This window comes from Rhincodon typus, chromosome 6 (genome assembly GCF_021869965.1).
Source record: "Rhincodon typus isolate 14 chromosome 6, sRhiTyp1.1, whole genome shotgun sequence".
Lineage (NCBI taxonomy): Eukaryota > Metazoa > Chordata > Chondrichthyes > Orectolobiformes > Rhincodontidae > Rhincodon > Rhincodon typus.
This window is the reverse complement of record NC_063337.1, coordinates 92142327-92167381: the sequence shown is the minus strand read 5'-3', so window position 1 is coordinate 92167381 and position 25055 is coordinate 92142327. Positions and strand designations below refer to the sequence as shown.

The 25055-nt window shown below is 40.6% G+C and overlaps 1 protein-coding gene across 1 annotated transcript in view; it reads left to right on the top strand.

The window, feature by feature from the left end:
• Positions 1–25055, top strand: part of LOC109930242 (ubiquitin-associated domain-containing protein 2) — a 94257-nt gene that overhangs the window by 46276 nt on the left and 22926 nt on the right. Inside the window, exon 4 of the mRNA XM_048598410.1 lies at positions 7780–8025. Within this exon, the coding sequence (XP_048454367.1) occupies positions 7780–8025 (246 nt within the window). The remainder of the gene's footprint in view (positions 1–7779; positions 8026–25055) is intronic.

The following is a 25055-nucleotide window of genomic DNA, read 5'->3' as shown; positions in this document are numbered from 1 at the left end:
AGACAGTGGTCTTCGCAACTGTGCCTTGGCAGCAGCTGCCCAAAGCTTTAGTGTGTGCCTCATCACATAGTCCTGGATCTTGGAATGTGCCAGTCCGCAACACACAATCGAGGTCAACTCTTCGCACTGAAGGACCAACAAGTTTCGGGCAGACCGACAAGCATCGGGCAGACTGACGAGCATCTTTCACTGGGTTGATGGTCCTCCAGGTGCAGTCGATGTTTGTCTTGGTGTGTGTCCCAGGAAACAGATGATAGAGCACAGAGTCCTGAGTCACACAGCTGCTCAGCATGAGCCTTGACAGAAACCATTGCATCTTTCTCCAGACTACTTTTACAAAGGCACATTCCAGAAGGAAATGTGTGTCAGTTTGTATTCCACTTCCACCTTTTGCAGCTGCTTCGAGGGCAGCATGCAGTGGCGCAGAGAATCCGGGCGTATAAGAAGGATCTCACTAGTAGTGTCCTTCTCAAGCAATGTCTTGGTGCTTGTTGGAAAGCTCTAGCGATGAGGCATTCTGCCAAATGAGTTTGATAGTCTGCTCAAGAAACCACTCCACAGAATCAACCCACTTTTGTTTCCTGCAGGGTCTTGAGGACAATACGTGCTGACCACTGTCGGATGGACTTGTGGTCAAAGGTGTTTTCTTTCATAAATGCTTCCACGAGGGACAGGGTGAGATGAAACAGTTCAACTACTTGGAGTGTTCCACAGCAACGAGGCCAGGTCCAGCCTTTGCAACACCGGGGACTGGTAGAAACTCAGAACGTAGTGACACTTAGTGTTTGCGTACTGAAGGTCTACAACCATGAACAAAAGTGGACACCAGGATGAGGGTGGCACTGGATACGTTCTTTCCCCAACTTATCCAGAGTTTTGTACATGGTGTCCCTGCAGACACGGTCCATCTTTGACCTCCAGATGAAGTGGAAGATGGCTAGGATGACTGCGACTGCACATGTTCTGGGAATGGATCAGACCTGTGCCACATACAACAGAGAGAGTACCTCACACCTGATGACAAGATTTTTACCTGCAATGGAGAGAGAGCGGTCCTCCCAAAAGCTCAGTTTCTGACTCATTTAAGTAAAAAGCTGCTCCCAAGTTTTTGCGCATTCCCCAGTCCGCTCCGCTACCCCCTCCCCTCAAACGATATTCCCAGCAACTTCAGGTAATCTGTCATGAAGGTGAAGGAGATAAAGGATTGTTCAGCCCAGTTCCCAAAGATGCCAGATGGTCATTTTTATTAAGACTTTGTATTGATTGAAACAATTAAATGGCTTGCTTGACATTTCAGAGGGCAGTTGAGAGTCAACCACATTGCTTAGGCCAGACCAGGAGAGGATGGCAAATTTCCTTTCCTGAACATTAGTGAACGTCAGGACATTATCAGATGGGATTTTCCCAACAATCGTTAATGGTCATCAATAGAGTCTTAATTTCAGATCATTTTTATTGAATTCAAATTCCACTGTCTGCCATGGTGGGATTTGAACTCAAGTCCCCAGAATATTAGCTGAGTTTCTGGATTAATAGTCTAGCGATAACACCAGCAGGCCATTGCCTGCCCTTAGAAGTATGGTTAATCCACTGAGAATGTCTACTTACACACCAGAATTGGCATCTTTAATGTAATTAAATGTCCCAAGGCACTGCACACCGTGTGTTATTAAACAAAATATAACAATAACATCAAACCTCAAAGGGATTGTGGTATTGTCATTTGAATAATAATCTAAAGAAGTAGGCTAATACTCAGGGGATAGCGCCTAAGTATTTATCTGGAATTGAAAAGTACTCTTAATGATAGTGGCTATTAAACTGTCATGGACTGTTTTAACTACCTCTCTGGTTTATTTTTGTCCTCTAAGGAAGGAGATCTGTCAACCTTATCAGGTCTGGCCTGTACATGACTCTGAACCCACAGAAATGTGATTAACTCTAAATTACCCTCTGAAATGGCTTAGCAAGCCATATAGTACAAGCATAATTTTCAATGGACAACAAATGCCAGCCTTACTAGCTATGGGTACATTTTATGAGAAGAACAAAGAAAAATGGATGGTACAGATGGCCAAGCTTGGTCAAAGAGGTAGGCTTTAAAGACTATGCTAGAGTTAGCAAGGTGGAGAGCAGAGAAATTCAGTGAGGGCATTCCAGACCTTATGGCCTAGATAATTGATAGCCCCGTGACCTGTGGCACAGCAATTAAAATGAGGAATATTCGAGAGGAGAAGTACAGACGTCTCACAGCATGGTGGAAGTGGAGGAGATTACAAAGATAAGGAAGGATTAGGCATTGAAAGAATTTGAAATTAAGGATACTGCTTTTAAAATCAAGATGTTGCTTGATGGGAGCCAGTGTACGTCAGCAAGCACAGGAATGACAATTGAATGGATCTTGGTGCAGTTAAGGCTCAGGCAGCAAAGGTTTGGATGAACTCAAGTTTAAGGACAGTAGAATGTGCACCAGCAGTCAGGAGTGAACTGTAACAGTTAAGCCTAAAGGCACTGATGAGTTTCAGGAGTAGATGAGCTGAGGCAGGAGTACATTGAGCAGTGGTGCTAAAGCTGGGATATATCCAGAATCTATATCTGATGTTCTGTGCAAATTAATGTGTCTTATACAATAAAGTGAATTGGCTGGACAAATCTTAATAAGAATTTTGGGAAGAGATTTGAATAGGATTGTTCACACTTTTGATTTCAGGTGCTTGCATCATCGGCCTTACGTTTTATACTTGTGGTACTGGACTTTTACATAGTTGATGATTGGGATGTTCGTGATGCCTCCTACTGCATGAAGTTATTGTATCAACACGAACCAAAGCAATGACGAAAGGCTTTCTCCATGCAGCAAATTGCACTTTCTTGCTCTTCCCCGTAGCACTGTATGTGTTTTTCCCTTCCAGTACTTGTACAATTCCTTTTTTAAAAGTTACACTTGAATCTGCTTCCACTGCTCTTTTTGACAGTGCATTCTAGATCACAACAACTTACTGCAAAGTCAGTGCAGGATTAGTGGCAGCAAACAACCCTTATCCAGTATCACATACTGATAGAGGTGTAAATACCACAAGTTACCAAGTGTAGTCAACTGAGAAAATACCACAGTTACTATTCTTACTGTTTAAAAGAATTCTTAGTTTCTATCATCTACAAAACAAGTCACAAGTACATATCAAAAAGAAAAGTGGTCCTGATACCGATACCTGGGGAACACCACAGTAGAACCTCCGTTACCTCTGAGGAACAATGAAATATCTGCTTTCTGTACTCTGGCCAGCGTCAGTACCCGCATTGTCACTGTCTTTTCAATCCTGTTGGCATTATTTCTGACAACAAGCCTATTATGTGGCGCTTCATCAAATATGTTTTGACATTCCATACACACATTATATATATATTTGTCAACTTCCTTCGTTAAACAAATCATCAAGTTAGTCATACACCATTAAGTTAATAAATCTGTACCAATTTTAATTTTTCCCTGGATTATTGTCTCTCAAAATCTCAAAATCTCCTAACTACTAACATGAAGCTAACTCTTTATACAGTAAAATTTGTGTTGGATGCCATGAACCACGATCAGACGAAGCTGGTGTATCTAAAGTGCAAGTTAACCCATTGTTGTTAATGGCATTAATAGGGATTGAGTTAAAACATGACTTGATATATACTGCAACCTGCAAAGGCCTGGAACCTCATCTCCATCGCTGACTCTTCAGTTTTGTGAACATTGAGGGAAATATACTTAAAACTTTAACTGGTTCTTTTACAGCCACTGCAGATTGATAGCATTGGTGTTTTACCTAGTTATGGAAGTGCATTGAGGGGTGGGGGAGATATTGGAGATTTCAGTTGGTGGGTGCCAGGTAAAAGGAACTTTACTGTTTATCCTTTCACTAATGTAGACACCAGAACTGGTAAGTATGCTGAAAATGATCTAACGCAGGTCATGTACGTAGTTTATGATAATTTCAATGCTTTTAAATTATATTCCTTTGGAAATATATTCCTGGGAAGGCAATGGCCTAGTGGTATTATCGCTAGACTATTAATCCAGAAAATCAGCTAATGTTCTGGGGACCTGGGTTTGAATCCCACCACGGCAGATGGTGGAATTTGAATTCAATAAAAAAAAATCTGGAATTAAGAATCTACTGATGACCATGAAATCATTGTTGAATGTTGGAAAACCCATCTGGCTCACTAATGTCCTTCAGGGAAATAAATCTGTCATCCTCACCTGGTCTGGCCTACATGTGACTCTAGACCCATGGCAATGTGATTAACTCTCAGCTGCCCTCTGAAATGGCCTGGCAAGCTATTCAGTTGTATCAGTCTCTACAAAGTCTGAAAGAAATGAAACTGGGCGGATCACCTGGCATCGACCAAGACACTGGAAAAGACCACGGCAAAAACAGCCCTGTCGACCCTTCAAGGTCCTCCTCACTAACATCTGGGAGCTAGTGCCAAAATTGACGGAGAGCTGTCTCACAGACTAGTCAAGCAACAGCCTGACATATTCATTCTCACAGAATCATACCTTACAGACAATGTCCCAGACACCACCATCACCATCCCAGGGGTGTGTCCTCTCCCACCGGCAACACAGACATGGCAGAGGTGGCCGAACAGTGGTATATAGTCAGGAGGCATATTCCCTGCTCAACCATCACAATCAAGCCAAGGGATAAATCTTGATTCAATGGAGAGTGCAGGAGGGCATGCCAGAAGCAGCACCAGGCATAACTGAAGTTGAGGTGTCAACCTGGTGAAGCCACCAAACAGGATTACTTGCACACCAAACAGCATAAGCAGCAAGTGATAGACAGAGCCAAGCGATCCCACAACCAACAGACCAGATCTGTGCTCTGCAGTCCTGCCATATCCAGTCCTGAATGGTGGAGGATGATTAAACAACTCACTGGAGGATGAGGCTGCACAAATATCCCCAAATTGCCTGGGTATGTCCTGTATACAATAAGCAGGACAAATCAGTGCAGCCAATTATCGCCTCATCAGTCTACTGTCGATCATCAGTAAAGTGATGGAAGGTGTCATCAGTAGTGCTGTCATACAACACATGCTCAGCAATAACCTGCTCAGTGATGGCCAGTTTGAGTTTCACCAGGGCCATTCAGCTCCTGACTCATTACAGCCTTGGTTCAAACATGGACAAAACAGCTGAATTCCAGAGATGAGGTGAGAGTGACAGCCCTTTTATCAAGCTGCATCCGATTGAGTGTGGCATCACGGAGCCCTGGCAAAACTGGAATCAATGGGATTCCAAACTCTCTGGTGGTTGGTGTCATACCTGACACATAGGAAGATGGTTGTGGTTTTTGGAGATCAGTCATCTCAGCTCCAGGAAATTTCTGCAGGAGTTCCTCAGTTTAGTGTCCTAGGCTGAACAATCTTCAGCTGCTTCATAAATGACCTTCCCTCCATCATAAGGACAGAAGTGGGAATGTTCACCAATGATTGCACAATGTTCAGCATCATTCGTGACTCTTCAGATACTAAAGCAGTCCATGTCCAAACGCAACAAGATCTGGACAATATCCAGGCTTGGGCTGACAAGTGGCAAGTAACATTTGTGCTACACAAATGTCAGGCTATAACCATCACCAATAAGAGACAAGCTAACCACTGCCCCTTGACATTCAATGGTGTTACCAACACTGAATCCCCCACTATCAACATCGTGGGGATTATCATTGAGCAGGAACTCATGTGGACTCACCACATTAACAGAGTGGCTACAAGAGCAGGTCAGAAGCTAGGAATACTGCGGCGAGTAACACACCACCTGAATCCCCAAAGCCTGTCCACCATGAACAAGGCAAAAGTCAGGAGTGTGATGGAATACTCCCACTTGCCTGGATGAGTGCAGCCCCAACAACACTCTAGAAGCTTGACACCATCCAGGACAAAGTAGCTCGCTTGATTAGCACCACATTCACAAATGTCCACTCCCTCCGCCACCGACGCTCAGTAGCTACAGTGTGTTCTATCTATGAGATGTGCTGCAGAAATTCACCAAAGATCCTCAGACAGCACCTTCCAAACCCACGACCACTTCCATCTTGAAAGACAAGGGCAGCAGATATATGGGAACACCACCACCTCCAAGTTCCCCTCCAAGCCACTCACCATCCTGACTTGGAAATATATCACCGTTCCTTCACTGTCACTGGGTGAAAATCCTGGAGTTCCCTGCCTAATGGCATTGTGGGTCAACCCACAGCAGGTGGACTGCAGCGGTTCAAGCAGGCAGCTCACCACCACCTTCTCAAGGGCAACTAGGACGGGGATTAAATGCTGGCCCAGCCAGCGATGCCCACATTCCACAAATGAATAAATTTTAAAAAAACCAAAGCTTTATTTGTCATATATTTTAGGTTTGTGAATCCACATTGCTACATGTAATGCTTAGTAAGTTTGTACTGCCAAATCTCTTTAGTTTCATTTAGGATTTTATTTTCCACAGAGCAGATGACATTCTTATTCCGTCTGTAAAAATGCTCCACCTAATGAACACCTATGGTCATTTGCCATTACATCCCCCAACCTAAATTGTTCTGGAACAGTCTTTTAATATGGAAACAATGGAAAGTATAGGGCAAGAGGTCCTCTGACATGACAAAGGACCCAACTCAACTATCTCAGGAGCATCCATACTGCCGGCTGGAACAGTGGAACTATTACTTAGAACTGAGCCACCTATAGCTGTCTTACCAAGTGTGGCGGTGCTCTGGCAGGACATGAAAGAAACAAAACATAGTTTCACAATTTGCTGATCATTCATTTTTATTGCATTGAGACTTTTTTTTTAAAAAGATGTTGAAGAAAATTCTTTTTTTAAACAAAGCATGTGTTTTGACATAGCTAATATCTGTAATAACTCCAGAGAGCCAGTACAAAAAGGAATAAAAAGTAAACTCATAGTAACATTAACTTAAATTGAATTCTTTCTATTCAAGCAAGTATTGAGGGTTTATAGCTGCACTGGCAAGTATATGATGCTATAATTTTAATTTCCAAAATGAGTGACTGGGTCAAATGAGTTACGGTAATTTAAAACATTTTAGCAATTTTAAAAAATCTCAAATCCTGTAGAAATCAACTTGGAACTTTCCTATATCGAGTTTGATGGAGGTGAGATGGGCAACCAACCTGCTCCCAGATGATTGGGTACTTATTTAAATATTTTAATGAGGTAGTTTGTCTCAGAGGTCAACTCTATTCCAAGTTTATCTCTGACCTGTCTGTATCTTGGACCTTGGGACACAGCATTTAAAGGCAATTGATTCCTGCTTCCTGGAGGAAGTAGCATCTTTTCCAACACTGATTGTGGGCCAAATGAAGCAAAAGTCTTTCATCCCAATTACTCCTGGCTTTTACTGCAAATCCGCCACTTCTTACGATCACCGTTTCTCTGTTTCTTGACCTAGGTTCTCTCCAACTCTCCACAATCAGCTCCAGACTCTATAAAGTATCCTGTGTTTTGGTAACCACTGGCTTCTGACAAGGAAGACTGGTAGAAAGAAAAACATGCACAAATGTCTGTAGGTTTATGGACCTTTCAGCCAGAGCTTCACCCCTTACTATTTGGAAATCTTGCCCCAGTTAAGGTCAGAGCCCAATTGTCTGCCACTTTTCTAATCTAAGATCATTGCTGAGAGCAGTATAGTTGATATGTGCTATTACAATAGATCTAACGATTGAACTTTTGCTATCTGCTGATGACCATTTCGTATACTCCTCCTATAGCTTTCTGGAATTGTTTACCACTACAATGTGCTGAAGGTACAGCGATTACTTTGTGTACCGAAGTGGGTGACCAGGTGTGCCTCGTTTATTCTTGAACCTCTCTTCTCATCTGCTGATCCCACTGACGAAGCTCCCATTGGAATGGGCGCAACCCTGGAAATTCAGAGACAGCAGAGGATGGAAATGTTGGATCAGCAAATCATGCTGGCTCAGCTTAACCAGAACAACAGGAGGCATCAGTGGCAGGTAATGACCACTTTGGTAGTGCATGATCTAAGTTTAAATTTTTATTCTCTATCCTTCTTGGCATCTCTATTCCTAACTGCCATAATCATGAACCCACAACAAACAGGAAACTTTCAAAAAATTTTAGGTCTACCGAATTTATATGAACTTTTTTCCCTCATCTCACCTTATCAATGTATCCTCCAATTCCTTTCTGTCTTAGGCCCAGATCTAGCTTCGTCATTTTTAAAAATTTATAAGAACAACAGAAAGTGCTGTTGAAACTCAGCAAGTTGGCAGCATCTGTGAAGAGAGAAACAGAAGTAATGTTTTGAGTCCAGTATGATTCTTCAGATTTCCAGCATTCACAGTATTTTGTTTGAGTGTTTAAGAATTTATATATTTATTCACTAGTTGCAAGGTACTGCTGGCAAGCCCAGCAGCTAATGTCCAAATTAAATTGCCCTTGAGAAAGTGGCAGTGAGCTGCCTTCTTGAACTGCTGCATGTCTTTATGTACCTTTGCCTTAAATGCATTTTATATCGTTCTCAGCAACCATGCCCAGTGGTAGTGAGTTCCATATGCTCACTACTAACTGCCAGAAAAAAAGGATTTCTCCTGACTTTGTTATTAAATTTATGAATGACTGTCATATATTTGTGGCTGTCATTTTAAATGAACATTTTTAAAAGAAAGAACACAGTTATGTAGAGACATTATGGTTTCAAACCATGAATCAAAATGATCTTTAGGAAAGTTACGCTTAAGAGATAATTAATCTTATTTTTGTAATTTTCTTCACTCAGAAATTTTGTCATATTTAAAGTAAATCATAGCATTTTCATGGCATTTCTGAGTTCACTCTTTCCACTTTCACCAACCAATTCCTTGTCACAGGCCAGTGCAGTCACCCTCCCACATCTTCTTTTAAACCAGACTGTTATTTTGCACGTGGCAATGATTTGCGTCGCCCACACATAAGCATACGTTTTGACTGATAACAGGCATGGCATATAAAACAATAATATTCTATTTTTTGTGGGTTGCTATTGAATTAAAACAATCTAATGCTGCAGTAATTTTGGTACCAATGCAATTGATATTGAATAGAATTTGCAGCATAGAAAAAGAGCATTCGACCCAACTGTCCATGTCAGTGTTCACGTTCCATGTGACCCTCTTGCCTTTCAACCTCATCCCACCCTATCGGTATAAGGAAGTTGCCCCAAATTTGTTGTAATGATCTTCCCCTCCCATGCAAACATGTAACCACAACACAGAAGCACTGATGATTTGTATCTTGCAATTGTCGTAAATGCTGCGATCAGGATTTGTATTCTGTCTGAATTGTACAGAAACAAAGTAATAACCTTCAATATTTTTTCTCCTGTTACATAGTTATCTGAGTTCACCTTAAGTTCATTGGATCCATTCATCTCAACTTCTCCCAAGTCTCCCCAGAAGTGGAAACATCTTCTTTATATCTACCTTCTCAATGCTTGAATACTTTTAACTGTTTCTATAGATGATACATCCCCACCCATCCAAGTTGTTCTTTTCCAGCAGAAAAGGCCTTTGTCTGCTCAATCATTCCTGACAGTTTTAAACTCTCAGTTCTGGTGTCATCCTTATAAGTGTTTTGAATGTCCCCTGCACCCTTTATGTAACGGAATCCAAACATTTCTATATGAATATTCATCTAATCAAGGCCTTAGATTAACTAATTTTAACAGAGCTTCCCTGTTTATCACTTAAATTCAATTATCTGTTTAAAACTGTAAAGAATGATGTATTAAATATAGTTCCATAGAGTTAAAAGTAAAACATTGGAGCTGCTAGAAAATAAAAGTTAACATGAAGTTTTGGAAACACTGTAGATGTAGCCATAGAAAGAGGAAGGGCGGGTGAATTTTGAGATATTGTGACTCTTTATCGGAACCTAAGAAGCATCATATAGTTGTTGCTCTTCCAGTGGTTTAGTACTGTTCTATATTAATAACTAAATTAGATAGAGCAGTAATTTCCATGTTGTGATTCACATTTGTGGTGTTACTACTTGCTTACCTTTGCCATTTCAAAGACTGTCTACGTCCACCCACATTATATTATCCATCTCCACTTTTGCCTTGGGCGTTCCTATAGCTGAAAGTATAATCCATCCCTTTGCTGGCTCTATTCTAATACTGTTCTATCTGGTCTTCTACCTTACAAGCTTTGTAAACTTTAGTTGAACTAAAACTCTGCTTCCTGTATCCTCACTCACATCAGGTCCTCTTTACCCATCACCTTTTACTTGCTGACCATCGATGGTTTTCTGTCAAGCATTGTAATTGTTTTTGTGTTCAAATTCCTCCCTGGTCCTGCCTCTCCCATTTCCTGTGACCATCTCCAGTCTTAAAGCCCTCTAAGATCTCTGTGCTTCTCCTTTCCTGGTTTGCTACACATCTCAGATTTCTTTTGCTCAATATTGGGATTCTTCTTTCAGCTGCCCTGGAGCATAAACTCCTGAATTCCCTCCCTGAACCTCTCTGCCTCTCTTTTTCTCCTTTAAGACACTCCTTCCACTTTGACCAAGCTCTTTGCACACTATCAAATTTTAGTTGATTATATTCCTATAAAGTGCTATGGCAAGTTTTAATTTGTCAAGGGCACTGCATAAATGCAAATTGTTGGTAACACATATGAGTCAAATTGCCCCTCCGTAAACCATTTGCATTTTCTGTCACTTAGAGATTGTTATGCAGCAGTTATTCTGACCAGTTTTGTGCTGGCTTCCCCATTGTTTTCAATTTTTGATCCAACTGGTGTACCTCCTTATTGAAGCAGCATTGCTCAGTGTTGACAGTCACATTAAACAGTTCTGCACCTCTACTTCCTAATAAATTTACTAGTCTCACTACATCACTCAGGATGCAGTGAAAAAGGAAAAGAGCAATAAAGCAGAAAATGCGGAAAGGATTAGCAGTTTTGGAAGTACCTGTGAAAAGTGAAAAGCAGGATTAACTCTTCAGACCAACGACCCTTCAGGTTCAGGGAATTGGCACCTTTAAAGTATCTGTCACAAACTTAGGATGTTGCAAAGCACTTACAGTGAGGTTCAGGTACTTTAATGTAGCAACTGTTGTAACATAGAAAACACAGTTGTCAATTTGCACAAGCTTCTACAGATAGCAAAGTGAGAGCAACCAGATAACTTGTTTTTAGTGATTTTGGTCGAGCCATAATTAATACCCAGGATGTTGTGAAGCAATCCCCTGCTCTTCTTCAAAATAGTTCCGTGTGATTTTTGACAACCAAGGAAGAGGGCTGGTGGGGCAACAGTTTGATGTCTCGTCTGAAACGTAGTACTTCCAACAATGCAGCACTGCTTCACTCCTGCTCTGGGATTTTTGCCTGGATTTTTATGTGAATGCCTCAAGAGACATGACTTATTCACTGAGCTGCTGCTGACACAAATGAGAAGTAGGTATTACATAATGGTGGTGAACAGAGAGTTGGATTTCCCAGGGAGGCAGATAGAGCGGAAAGAAATTGAGTTCACTTTTGAGGAAGTGAAAGTTGAGAGGTTTGGGCTGGACGATAAGAACTGTGGAGTCTTTTACTGTAATTCTTATTCCCATGGTATAGGAACTAGTTTGGGGATCACTTTTGCTTCGTCTCAACTATCAAAGACCAGTTCACAGCAGACATGAGAAGAAATCTCTCTCGAGCATTGCCTTTGATTGTGTTAATCCCTTATTTTCCTTGCACACACCCTCTCTGCTTCCCTGTCTTGGTTTTGTCTCCCCCCACATCGTATCTAGCCCCAGTTGCATTTGCAGCCCCGCATCCATCTATGTCACCGCAACTCCTTCTCCATCCCCTCGCATCCTTTGCATCCCTTTTTTACAATCCCGCTCCCCAGTTTGCAGTCCTTTCCTATCCTTTGCAAACCTCCTTTCCGCTTTGCAAACCTCCTCTCCCCTTTGCAAACCTCCTCTTTCTTCTTTGCAGTCCCTCTCTTTCCTCAGTAGCCATTGTCCCCACTTTGCAATGCCTCTTTCCCCTCCCCCTTTGCAAGCCCTCTCCCATCTTTACAGCTGTTCTTCCTGATTTTGCAGCAGCAGAATGTTGAAAGTTCTGGGTAGGGTGAAAGTCAAATGGGCTGCTTTGTCCTGGAAGGTGTAAAACTTCTTGATTGTTGTTGAAGCTGCACTAATCCAGGCAAGTGGAGAGTAATCCATCACACTCCTGACTTGTGCCTTGTAGATGATGGACAGGCATTGGGGAGGTGGGAAATGAGTTACTTTTCACAGAATTCCTAGCCTCTGATCTGCTCAGGTGGACTGATTTCCCAATCACTTTCACAATGTACTACTTATCAAGTGAGCATTTCAGTAGTCAGCTCCAATTACTTATTGAATGGAAATGTTTGTTTACAGAAGGGTTAAACACTTAGGTAGAGTGTTTATTTTCATAAGGCTTAGTTGAAGAAATTTCATGTATTGAATGTTTTTTGAGCCAATTACAGATTTTATTTTCATATCATCAATTGATGCACAGCTTTATTTTCTGTCTGCCTCCTAAGGTATACTATGGTGTATACTTGGTGTTTTGGCACAGAGAGAAGTGCAAAGGGTAGCTTCTGTGGGCGCATGAGTTGGTCTGAGTTAGTATTGAGTTAACAGAGATACTATGAAGGACTATGGAGATGGATGGAGGTATGGGGGTTTGAGGAACCATTAGAAATGGATTGATAGGTGTAGGGTGAGGTGGCATTGGGAGTATGAGTGGCCATCAGAAATTAGATGGCATAGATGGCCGTGGAAAAGGAGAAGATGAGATCAGGAGGGATGGTTTTATGTATTAATCTTTATTTTTGAAGTTTGAACATAGTGCCGAATCCCCAGGCAGGATTTCCTTCTAGCCACTTTCAGGAACTGACAACCTCCTCCACTCTTCTTGGTCTCCCAACCTGACGCTCAGTGCAACCCAAAACCCCAAATCCCAAGTTGGAAATGTGGGTGACCACTTTTAAAAGTCAGATTTGTGGAGTTGGGACTTTTCCTGCCTCTGCACAGCTGACCTGGAACAAAATCGAGGCGTGTGTTTGTTACTATAACAGCTGGGCTGTTTTAGCACTTTCTGTTTTTATTACAGTCAGTCCTGACACAAATTGGGAATGAAAAGACACAAACTACTGTATTTCATTAATTGTATCAATGGTACAAATCTTTAAATTATTTGATTTTAAAAAATTAAATAGGAGAACCCCAATCCTGCATATATTTGTATTTGAAAATAGAGTATCTTACAAGTGGTAGCATGTGGACAGTAAAAATAAATATTGTATTCTATATTGAATCAGCAATTTTAACTCTGGAGCACACCACAGCTGTCTGTGTATAAGAACTATAATCTGAAAGAGTGAATAACTTTAATTTGGATTGGTAAAAAGTAGACTTGCAAGAGAATGGTGCCATAGAGGTGGAGGAAAGTCGAATGGTCAGTAGTATGGAACTGTGATTTTCAACAGGTGTGCCATATCACACTGGTGTGTGGCAAGAACTGCCAAGTGTGCTGTGATATTTTGAACAAAGATAATGAAAATTGATGTAAGACATTGTTTCATCCCAAGCTTCATTCTATCCAACCAAAATTACAACTCATAAAACCTGTGAAAATAAATCATCAACTTAAAAGTGAAGCATCTCTGTCTTTCAATTCTAAGACATGGATATTCTAAATGCAGGTGGCCAAAGGACAAAACTGAAATGATGTAAGAGTTTTTACTAGTGACCATAGAAATCGAGCAATGGCATCTGTGCATTTTTTTGTTGGTGGTAAAATGAGACAAAACAAGTTAGCATTAGCATCTATTTGCTAAATTGACTGCACCCATGTTTCTTTATGAAATCTATGTTATTTCCCCTGACCTAAAAAGAAATGGGCAAGTTTGTTGTCAAAAGAGGCAATTCATCTACAAATTCAGTCATTAATGAAACATCCAAACCCAATGAGTAATAAGCAGAACTGTTCAGAAACAGTGTAATAGAGAGCCATCTGGCCTTTGGATTTTCATGGACTGCAGATGTTGCCTGCCCCTTACCTAAATGTCTCACCTGCACAGAGAAGTTGTCAAACATTGTGATACCACCAAGTAAGTTAAATTGCTATTTGCAAACAAAAACGTTCAGTACTTCAAGTGCTGAAAGAACAATATGTGAAGCAAATCTAACATTTGATAAAGTGGGACCAAAAACAGAAATTGCTAGTCAAATTCAACAGGTGTGGCAGCACCTGTGCAGAGAAAAGCAAAGTCAACGTTTCAGATCCAGAGACAACACAGTGTGGAGCTGGAGGAACACAGCAGGCCAGGCAGCATCAGTGGAGCAGGAAAGTTGACATTTTGGGTCGAGACCCTGACCCTTCTTCTGGTAAAGCAAGTAACAGGTAAAGCTCAAGAGACTAGTTACCTGGTGTCTGAACTTGTAGCAAAATTACAGAAGCCCCGTGCTATTGCTGAAACATTAATATGCCCCCATGTAAAAAAAATTGTAGGCTTAATGTTAGGAGCTGATGCTGCAAAAGAGATCATCAAAATTCCACTCTGATAATACAGTTGAATGGCAAATTGATGACATGTCAACTGATATTGAGGAGGTACTGCAGGAGAAGTTAGCTACTAGTGGGAAGTTTGCTTTGCAGATTCATGAGTCCACCACTATAAACAGACACTGCCAGCTGCTGGCCAGTGTTCAACGTGTTGATGGAAAATCCATTCAGGACCATTTTATTATTTTGTTAGGTGCTACCAAATCACATGACTTATGAGAAATATTTTAATACTGTTAAGACTGTTCAGCTTCTCAAGCCTGCTCTGCCATTCAATATGGTCATGGCTGGGTAACAGCTACTTCCTTGAATGAAACAAACTTACTTGGGTCATATGTTGGAGCATTTGAACTGACAGAGCAGCCTCCACAAAAGGGAACGTCAAAAGGTTTGTCAGTAAGGTCAAAGAGGAAAATTCTGACATTCAGATCAACCATTGCATCCTCCACAGTGAAGTTCTTGGATCAAAACAATGTCGCCAGTTTTAGCTGTAGTAATAGAACAAGGATGAAAATCATGAATTGCTTAAACCACAGTGATTGAAATCATGTTTGTTCACTATTTTGTGTGCAGACATGGGAGTCAAGCATTCAAGTTTAATGTTATACACCAAGGTGAGATAGTTATTGTAGGGGAAATTTCTCTCCTGTGTTCATGAGATCTGTAGAGAACTGACAGACTTTTCGACAACACATAAACTGCCTTATAAAGAGTTTCTGTCAGATGATTACTTGTAGGCTAAGCTGGCATACCTCACAGACATTTTCAGCCACCTGGATGAGCTGAATACTAAAATGCAGGGGAAGAATGAAACAATCCTGACCATTGCAGATAAATTTCAGTGTTTTCGCCCAAAACTGGGCCTTTGGCAAGAGACTGTGGTGGAGAGTTCACTTAAGATGTTTCCTCTAGCATCATCAATGACAGATGTAGCTGTCAATGCCCACAGCCTCATATCCGAGCATGTCAAAATGCTGCAATAGAAGTTTGAATTCTACTTCCTTACAGCAAATGTGGAAGACTGTGATTGGATACATAGTCGATTTAATTCATTTTCATCCAGGGAGAACTAACCATTTGGATACAAAATTGGCTAGAAGGTAGGAGACAAAGGGTGGTGGTGAAAGGTTGCTTTTCAGACTGGAACCCTGTGACCAGCAGTGTGCCGCAGGGATCAGTGCTGTGTCCAATGCTTTTGTTATTTATATAAATGATTTGGATGTGAATATAGGAGATATGGTGAGTAATTTTGCAGCTTTTTTGGTGGTGTAATGGACAGTGAAGAAGGTTACCTCAGAGTACAGCAGTACCTTGATCAGATGGGCCAATGGGCTGAGGAATGCCAGATGGAGTTTAATCTGGGTAAATGTGAGGCGCTATATTTTGGTAGGGCAAATCAGGGAAGGACTTATACACTTAATGGCAAGGTGCTGGGGACTGTTGCCGAACAAAGAGACCATGGAGTACAGGTTCACGGTTCCTTGAAAATAAACAGGGTAGTGAATAAGATTTTTGGTATGCTTGCTTTTATTGGTCAGTGCATTGAATACAGGAGTTAAGAGGTCATGTTGCGGCTGTTAGGCCACTTTTGAAATACTGCATTCAATTATGGTCTCTCTGCTATAGGAAGGATGCTGCAAAACTTGAAAGAGTTCAGGAAAGATTTACAAGGATATTGTCAGGGTTGGAGGGTTTGATCTTTCGGGTGAGGCTGAATAAGGTGAGAGGTGACTTTATAGAAGTTTATAAAATCATGAGGAGCATGGATAGGGTAAATAGACAAGGTCTTTTCCCCAGGGTAGGGGAGTCCAAAACTATAGGGCATAGGTTTAAAGTGAGAGGGGAAAGATTTAAAAGGGACCTAAGGGCCAACATTTGCACACAGAGGGTGGTGTGTGTATGGAATGAACTGCCAGAGGAAGTGGTGTTGGCTGGTACAATTACAACATATAAAATGCATCTGGATGGGTATATGAATAGGAAGGGTTTAGAAGGAGTGGGGCTAAATACTGACAAACGGGACTAGACAAATTTAAAATATCTTGTTGGTATGGACAAGTTGGACTGAAGGGTCTGTTTAGTGTTGTACATCTCTATGACTCTATCTGATCCATTACAAAATCTGACATTAAAAGAAAAGGAGGAATGCATAGAGCTGTGGATGGATTGCACAATGAGGATGAATTTTTTGAAAGGTCTCTGTACGTGTTTTGGCTGACTACATGCACAAATGCCCAGTAATCTCCAACCATGTTATTGCTGTACTCTTGATGTTTCTGACAACATACCACTGTGAGCTAGCATTTCAACACTGGCATACGTAAAAAACAACAGGAGGGAATGGTTGTCAGTGGTGTTAGATTTGCGGGTGACCTCTCGTCAATTCCTCCCTGATCAAAAGACTGTGCACGTGCTGGCAGGCTTAGCTTTCCCTCTAACCTGGTAAATTGTAATTTGCATTTTATTCTGATCCATGAGATTTCAATTATGTTTCAGCTCAATTATGCAATAAAAATTATATTTTTAGAAATACTGTTGCAAATTTGAAATGCCATCTGCAAAACTCAGACCCCTGAATCCAGTGCAGTGCGTGGAACAGATTAATGGCCATGATTAGTTAGAAGTAGTCGAGTTGAGCAGATTTTGAAAATTAGGTTGTGCTCACAGTCAAAGACGGTGTATTTTTTCCGGTAGATTTGAAAAACTAATGCATTTAATCTTCCTTTTGCTTGTTGTTTGCACTGTGTTGCAGACCTCTCAAGTAAGACCATAGCCATAATAAATGCAAGTAAGCGAGATGTTCAGCTGAAAAAGTGGCTGTGCTTTGCTTGCCTCATTGAAGTGTGCCATGTTAATGAAAAGATTGGGAGGGATCAAGTGGATCAGTGAGTTCATTAGCAGTCACCCAGAGCGTCATTTATGACTTTGGACAGAGTATTCTCAACAAATAAAGATGATTGACCTTGAGAATCTGTGGCAGTGCACACATCACTTGGTGACAATAATGTAATTAAAGACCACATAGAGGGTAAAGATGTCAGATATATGATCAATAACTTGCATAAAATGAAGGCCAGCAAAGGAACGGCAACGACGCAAGTAATTTAGAAAGAGGTTTGAAGTCTATATACTAACTGGCAATGCAGAGATTATTTTGGCAATGGATGAACAGTAATACGAGAAATGAATGCGTGTGAAAATGAATCTGGGTTATTCTATGCCCAGCTGTACTACAGAATGCAAGCTCATGTAAACAAAGCTATCTTGAAGCTGATACTGTGGCAAGAGAATACCAGCTGTTACACCATATTGTGGTACTTCTTAATGTGGCTCAAAGCTTTCATGTGGGAATTCAATTTGGCCTAGACAGTTCTAGTTTAATGGGTTCTCTCCACTCGAGCAGCGATGTGTGGTTCTTTAAAATTCAGTATTGTGGCAATTGTGTTGGCTCAGTAAATTATTGCATAGAACACGAGGAGCAAAGTGTTGGCTATCACAATGCTTGTCTTAATTATGTATGATGAAAAGACCTAACAAAAGTACAACTCCCATTTTTATAATGCCTTTAACATGATAAAACATCTTAAAATCTGACCTTACGGTGACCTGAAGCTTGGTCAAAGAGGGCAGGTTAAGAAATGTTGAGCAGGAAATGAAGATTTTTCAGAAGAGAATTCCAGGGCTGACAGAACTGCAGCAATGAAATCAGGGATATGCAAAGGACAGAATTGAAAGCGGCATTCTATGTGCTGCAACTTTTATGGAAAACCTATATTATAACACTGTATCAAATGCCTTTTGGAAGTCCATGTATACTAAATCAACCACTATACCTTCATCAACCCTTTTCTATAACCTCTTTAAAAAAACTCAGTCAAGTTAATTGAATGCAATTTGCCTTTAATAAATCCATGCTCTTGTTTCCTGAATTAAATGATACTTGATTGTTAAGATGAATTAATTATCTAAAGGCTTTCCGTTACTGAGGTTTAACTGGCTGTGGTATGGTTACTGATCTATCCTTGAGCCCTTTTTCAAAATAGGGCAAAAAATGCAATTCTCCTATTCTCTAGCACTACACCATTTCAAAAAAGTGTTGGAAGATTATGCCATTGCCTCACCATTTCCACCCTTACTCCCTTCAGTATCTGTGGCTGCATCTCATTTGATCAACTGTAAGTACAACCATGTACATGAAACCGAGTCTATTGCTTGCATGTACATTGATGTTCCAAAAATGTGATTCCTTTGAAGATGGCAATCTGAGTCACTCACTTCTTGAGCCGAATTTACTTTTTCCAATAGTTTCTTTCATTAGATTTCAATGCTTCATCTAGTATAAACCCTTCCAAATCGAGTCTGCCTGATTAGTTTTTTATGCCTCATGCACCATGTGTTGGGTAAATTTGGGTAGTATTTCAGAGTGGATTGTCACTATAATTCTTGTGGGAGTGTTGGATAGTTATTTTATTATTTATTTAGCAAATGCTAATTGCTAAATCCCTAGGTCCCGATGAACTTCATCCTGCGATTGCAGAAGGGATAGCTAATGAGGTAGTGGGTACATTGGTATTAATTTTCCAAAATTTGCTAGATTCTGGAAAGGATCTATTAAGAAAATAGCAGATGTAACTCCTCTATTCAAGAGTAAAGGGAAGCAGAAAACAGGAAACAGTAGGCCAGTTAGTTTGATGGCTAGAACTGATTATTAAGGAGGTAATAACTAGGCAATCTCAAGGTAATTAGGAAGAATCAGCATGGCTTTATGAGAGGAAAGTCATGTTTAACCAATTTAATGGAGTTCTTTGAGGGAGTAATATGCACTATGGATAAAGGAAGTCTGTTGACATACTGTATTTTGATTTTCAGAAGGCATTTGACAGGTACCACAAAGCTTATTATGCAAAGTAGGAGCTAATGGTGTTGTGGCTAGCATATTACCATGGATTGAAGACTGGCTGGCTGGCATACAGCAGAACGTATGGATAAATTGATTTTTTTTCTGATTGGCAAAATGTGACAAGTGGATCCTTCAGGAGTCTATACTGGGCCCTCAGCATTTTACAATTTATGTCAATGACCTGGATGACGGGAGTGAAGACATGGTAGCTAAATTTATGGATGACACAAAGATACGTAGGAAAGTATGTTATGAGGAGGATATAAGTAGGATGCAGATGGATATAGATAGATTGAGAAAGTGGACAAAAATTAATAGATGCAGAGTAAGATGGGAAAATATGGAGTAGTTCACTCTGGCAGAAAAAGAACAAAAAGAGCATTACTTAAACTGAGAAGGACTGCAGAATTCTGAGATGCAGATGGATCTAGATATTTTCGAGAATGAGTCACGTTCAAATTAGTGTGCAGGTAAAGCAAGTGATTAAGAAGGCTAATGGAATGCTGTCCTTTATTATGAGAAGAATTAAACATAAAAGTATGACCTCTCACAAGGGTGATTCCAACATGTCTTCCTTTCTCTTCAGCTTCTGACTGTGGTTGACTGGGCCCTCAGCCATTTCTGATCCAATTCCTGCAGTTCTGCTCTGTACCAACCCCACCCTCCCAGAACAACAAACAACCTTCCCCTAGACCTCACGTTCCACTTCACCAGCCTCCATCAAGGGATCATCCTGTGTTAGCAGGATGTCACCAGTGCCCTTCCTCTGTCAGCACTCTGCAAAGGCTGTTCTGTGCATGGCATCTTGGTCCACTCCTCCATCACGCACAATATCTTTTCACCACCTCTTGGCACCTTCCCATGTAATTGCCATGTGTGGAGCACTGCACTTATACCTCCTCCCTCCTCATTGTCCAAGGCCCTAAACACACCTTCCAGGTGAAGCAGCAATTTAGTTAGACTTCTTTCAATCTGCTCTACTGTATTCACTGCTCACAATTCGATTTGCTGTACATTGGTGAGACTAAATGGAGATTGATTGTCAGATAGCTTTACAGAACAACTCTGCTCTGTCAACAAGAGTGACCCTGACTTTCTTATCACTTGCCATTTCAATACACCATCTTGATCTTGTGCTAACATTTCTGACCCTGGTCTGCTGCAGTGTTCCAATGAAATCCAATACAAACTGAAGGAAGAGCACCTTGATTTACCTTTCGACATGTTACAGCTTTCACGATTGAATCTCTTTGAGTTCACAGCTCTAGATAATAAACTCCATACTCCATTTTGATCTTCTTCTCTGCCCCACCTCTGGCTAGGTCTCACTAGAGTCAACTTATTTTCTGCTAATTACATTCACCAATAATTCCAACTCTTCACCAATACTTATCTACCACTATTAGTAATTCCTTTGCCACTTGTTCTGGGGCACCTTTGCTGTCTGTTCCACTTGCTCCTCCTTCCACATGTTTCAGAGAAACACAGCAATCTTGGGGTGTTTGTCCACAAATCCCTGAAGGTGGCAGGGCAGATTAATACTGTAATTAAGAAGTCTTACGGGACACTTGCCTTTATAAGTCAAGGCATAGATTATTTGAAGACAGGCTGGATGAGCTCAGGTTATTTTCTCTGGAGTACAGAAGGTTGAGGGGGGACCTGTTGAAGGTGTACATGATTATAAGGAGCATGGACAGGAAAGATAGAAAGCAGCTGTTCCCTTTAGTTGAAGGGTCTGTAACAAAGGGGCATAATTTCGCAAGGTGAAATGCAGGAGGTTTAGAGGGGATTTGAGGCAAGGGTTTTTCGTCCAGAAGCCTGGAATGCACAGTATTGGAGGGTAGGTGAGGTGGGAAACCTCACAAGCATTTGGAAAATTTCAAAAGCATTTGGATGAGCACTTGAAATGTCATAACATTAAAAGCTATGGGCCTAGTGCTGGAAGGTCGGACCAGTGTCGGTGGTAGTATTTTTGGCGGTACAGACTTGATAGGCTGAAGGGTGTATCCTTTACTGTATGATTCTATGATTTATGAAAACCCATAACTTCTCTAACTCCCTTCAATTCCAATGAAGAGTCTTATTGGATCTGAAATGTTAACTGTCTCTGGCTTCTCTCTGCCCAGTCACCGCCAAATCTGTTGAGGTTTCTTCAGCATTTCTGCTTTTATTTATAAAATTAAGAATGTTATATAGAGCATTGGTGAGATCATGCCTCAAATATTGTTTGCAATTTTGTTGTCCTTGTTTAAAGAAAGAACTAACTGTATTGGAGGTGGTTCAGAGGAAGTTTCAGAGGAATTGATATCAGAAATAAGCAGGGTGTTTTTTGAGGAAAATTATACAGACCAAGCTATTTCCATCGGACTTTAAAAGAGTGAATGGCGAATTGACTGAAGTATCTAAGATCTTGAACAGTTCTAACAAGGCCAAAACCGAAGGTATTTTTCCTCTTGTGTTGCATCCAGAACCAGTGACACTGTTTAAAAATTAGGACGGAGGTGAGAATTTCTTTTCTCTTAGAGACATGGAAATCTGCCTCAGAAAGCCGTGGAGATAAGGAACATTGAATATTTTTTAAGGCAAGAAGTGGATAGATTCTTTTAGACAACGGAATCAAAGATTAGCAGGAATGGGATTGTGGAATTCAAAACACGAGCAAATCAGCCATTGTCTTATTGAATGTGGGGACAGCTAGAGGGGCTGAAGGACCTACTTCTGGTTGGAATTCGTATGTTCAGTATGCAGATCCCCAGAACCATTGCTCCTCATTTGTTAGATATGAGGCACTGTGCCTGCTACTTAATCTGTAGAGGTAACACTGGTAGACATTGAACATTACTAGTGCAGCTGCATAAATTAACTCTGTGATAGGCGTGTCCATTGAGATTCCTTCGCAACTATCTCTTATAAGAAACAAATGTATTCTTGTTGTTCTTAAAACAAGGGAGGTTAATTAAACAGCATCAAAATAGTAAGTATGCAAGCCAGCTACTGATGCACTTGATCACCCCATCTAATTTAAATACTGTCATGATAACAGAAGCAAGGTTAGATTTGTGCAGTGAACCACCCACATCATAGATAGCCAAAAACCTAACTGCCCAAATGATTCATTGGAACATCTTCAAGTAAAACAGGCTAGAAATTAATGCCCTGTGAAATAGCAAAGAAGGGCATGATTCAGTGTTTCTTGTCTGTCTTTAAAGAATTACCCAGCCAATCTCCCTCACTAAAGAAAGAAGGATTCTGCATTTATGTAACATCTTTCAGAATCTCTGGATATCCTAAGGCACTTTAAAGCAAATGAAGTACTTTTTGAACGGTTGCTGTTCTTGAAATTTAGGAAATTTCAGCAGCCAATTTTGCATATAGGAAGTTCTGAGAAACAGTTGTGTGATGAATAATCAAACGATCTTTAAAGTGCTCTTGTTTGAGGGATAAATATTGGCTTGGAAACTGGAAAGAACTCCCACGACACTTCTTCAAAAAAACACTCTTTAAAGTCCCCCAACACGACTTTGGCTTAATGTCTCATTTGAAAGCCAACCCCCCCCTGCACTACCCTATTAGTGCACAGGGGTGATCACTTTTGATTTTGGGCCCCTTTGGAGTGGTACTCAAATGCATAATCTTCTGACTCAGTGCTGCCCACTAAGCCAATACTGATGCTAAAATCATGAACTGCGTGCTCCAGTCTTGATATATTTTGAGCCAATATATTTGAAATTATACAACAATTTGAATTTGAAGCAAATGGCATTTTATAGTTGAAATTCATTGCTGAATGAGTCAAACTATCAAATAATTTGAATCAATGAACTTTCTTTTAAGAAGAGTACCTTCATGTAGTCAAAGTACCCAAGGATAAATTGGATGGAAATTTTGCTTAAACTGCACAATGAAAATGAAAATGTGTGAACGTAATAGAATTGCCCCGCTACACATGCTCAATAAACGTCTGCTCAACCAAAACTGCTGTTTTTACCCTACCTCTCTCAAAGTGATGTTCATCCATCATTCCTGTTTTCTCTGACTCGCATTGCGCTCAGGTCCAGTCACCCCATAATTTTAAAATTCTCACCCTTGTTTTCAGATCCTTCCCTGGTGCCTCCCTATTTCTGTCACCACCTGTAGCCCTCCTAGAATTGTGCTCTTGTTCAAGTCTGTTCTCTTCTGCAATCCCCATTTTAATCAATCCCAATTGATGGCTATGCCTGTTGCTGCCAAGGCCCTAACTCTGGAATTACCTCCGTCATTCGCACCTCTGCCTCCTTCTGTAAGATGCTCTTTAAAACCTATCCTTTGGATCAGTTGCTGGTAACCTGCACTCATATCTCCATTTTGAAGCTCAATGTCAGATTTGGTTTGATAGCATTATGTGAATTGCCTTGCAATGTTTTACAATGTTAACCTATAGAAATACAAATTGCTGTTGTTGTTAGGCACAGATTCACACGATCATCTCCATACTTCCTTCACTAGCTGTTAACATCATTTGGTTTGGGCATTGTTGTCAACTCAGTATTTGTGCTGTGCTGGTGCAGAAGCAATGTGACAAGTTAGCCAGATTTGTCTGTTCAGCGAATGTATATAACAACTGTCTGATGGTACAGGAGATTACGAGTGTGATTTTACATTCTGCCATCATAGGTGTGATTTATTCAATGCCATTTGCAGTTTCCCCTTTAGAGCCATGTTTTGCTAAGCTGTGTTTTCAATTTCATGTTGGTAGTAGAATTTTTGCAGTTAAGATGCAGTGAGATGAGTCATAGAATCATTATACCACAGAAGGAAACCATTTGACCCATTTTCCTAGTTTTTTTTTAATATAGTCATACAACATGAAATAGGCCCTTTTGGTCCAATTTATCCATGCTGATCAAGTTTCCCAAATCAAACAGTCCCACTTGCCTGGGTTTGGTCCATATCCCTCTATATCTTTCCTATTCATGTTCCTGTCCAAATGTCTTTTAAATGTTGTAACTGTACCTGCATTTACCATTTCCTCCGGTAGTTCATTCCACATATGAACCACTCTCTTCTTGGAGCTGTCCAATCGTTCTTACACCCTCCTCTTTCTCCTGTGAAGGGAGAAAATTAAAAGAATTTTTGTGCTACAAGTTATGAATCTAGAAACATGCATTGTTTAAACAGGTGGTTCAAACAAATTCCATATCTTTGAAAAGGAATTGGATAAATACTTGGGAGGAAGTCCACGGGAAGTGGGAGTAATTAGACAGCTTTTTCAAACAGCCAACACCAGCACATTGGAACAGATGGCCACCTCCTTCTTGGTAGTATCATGCTAGGATGTAAGAAAGAACTGCAGCTTTTGCCTTTTGACTGCCCTGGAAAATTTTGGTTTTCTACAGTAGCTGCTATTGTCCCTACTGCATTAAATTTCCAACATTCAATAGGACTTTACACTTGTAACACTAAAGTTGAATGCATGTTTTAGGATGGTGCTGGCTTCCTCATCTCCAGTAGATGTGACTTAAGTTATTTTCCTCAGAATTTATATGTAATCAGACCTGCCAATCCTCAGTCTCTCAGA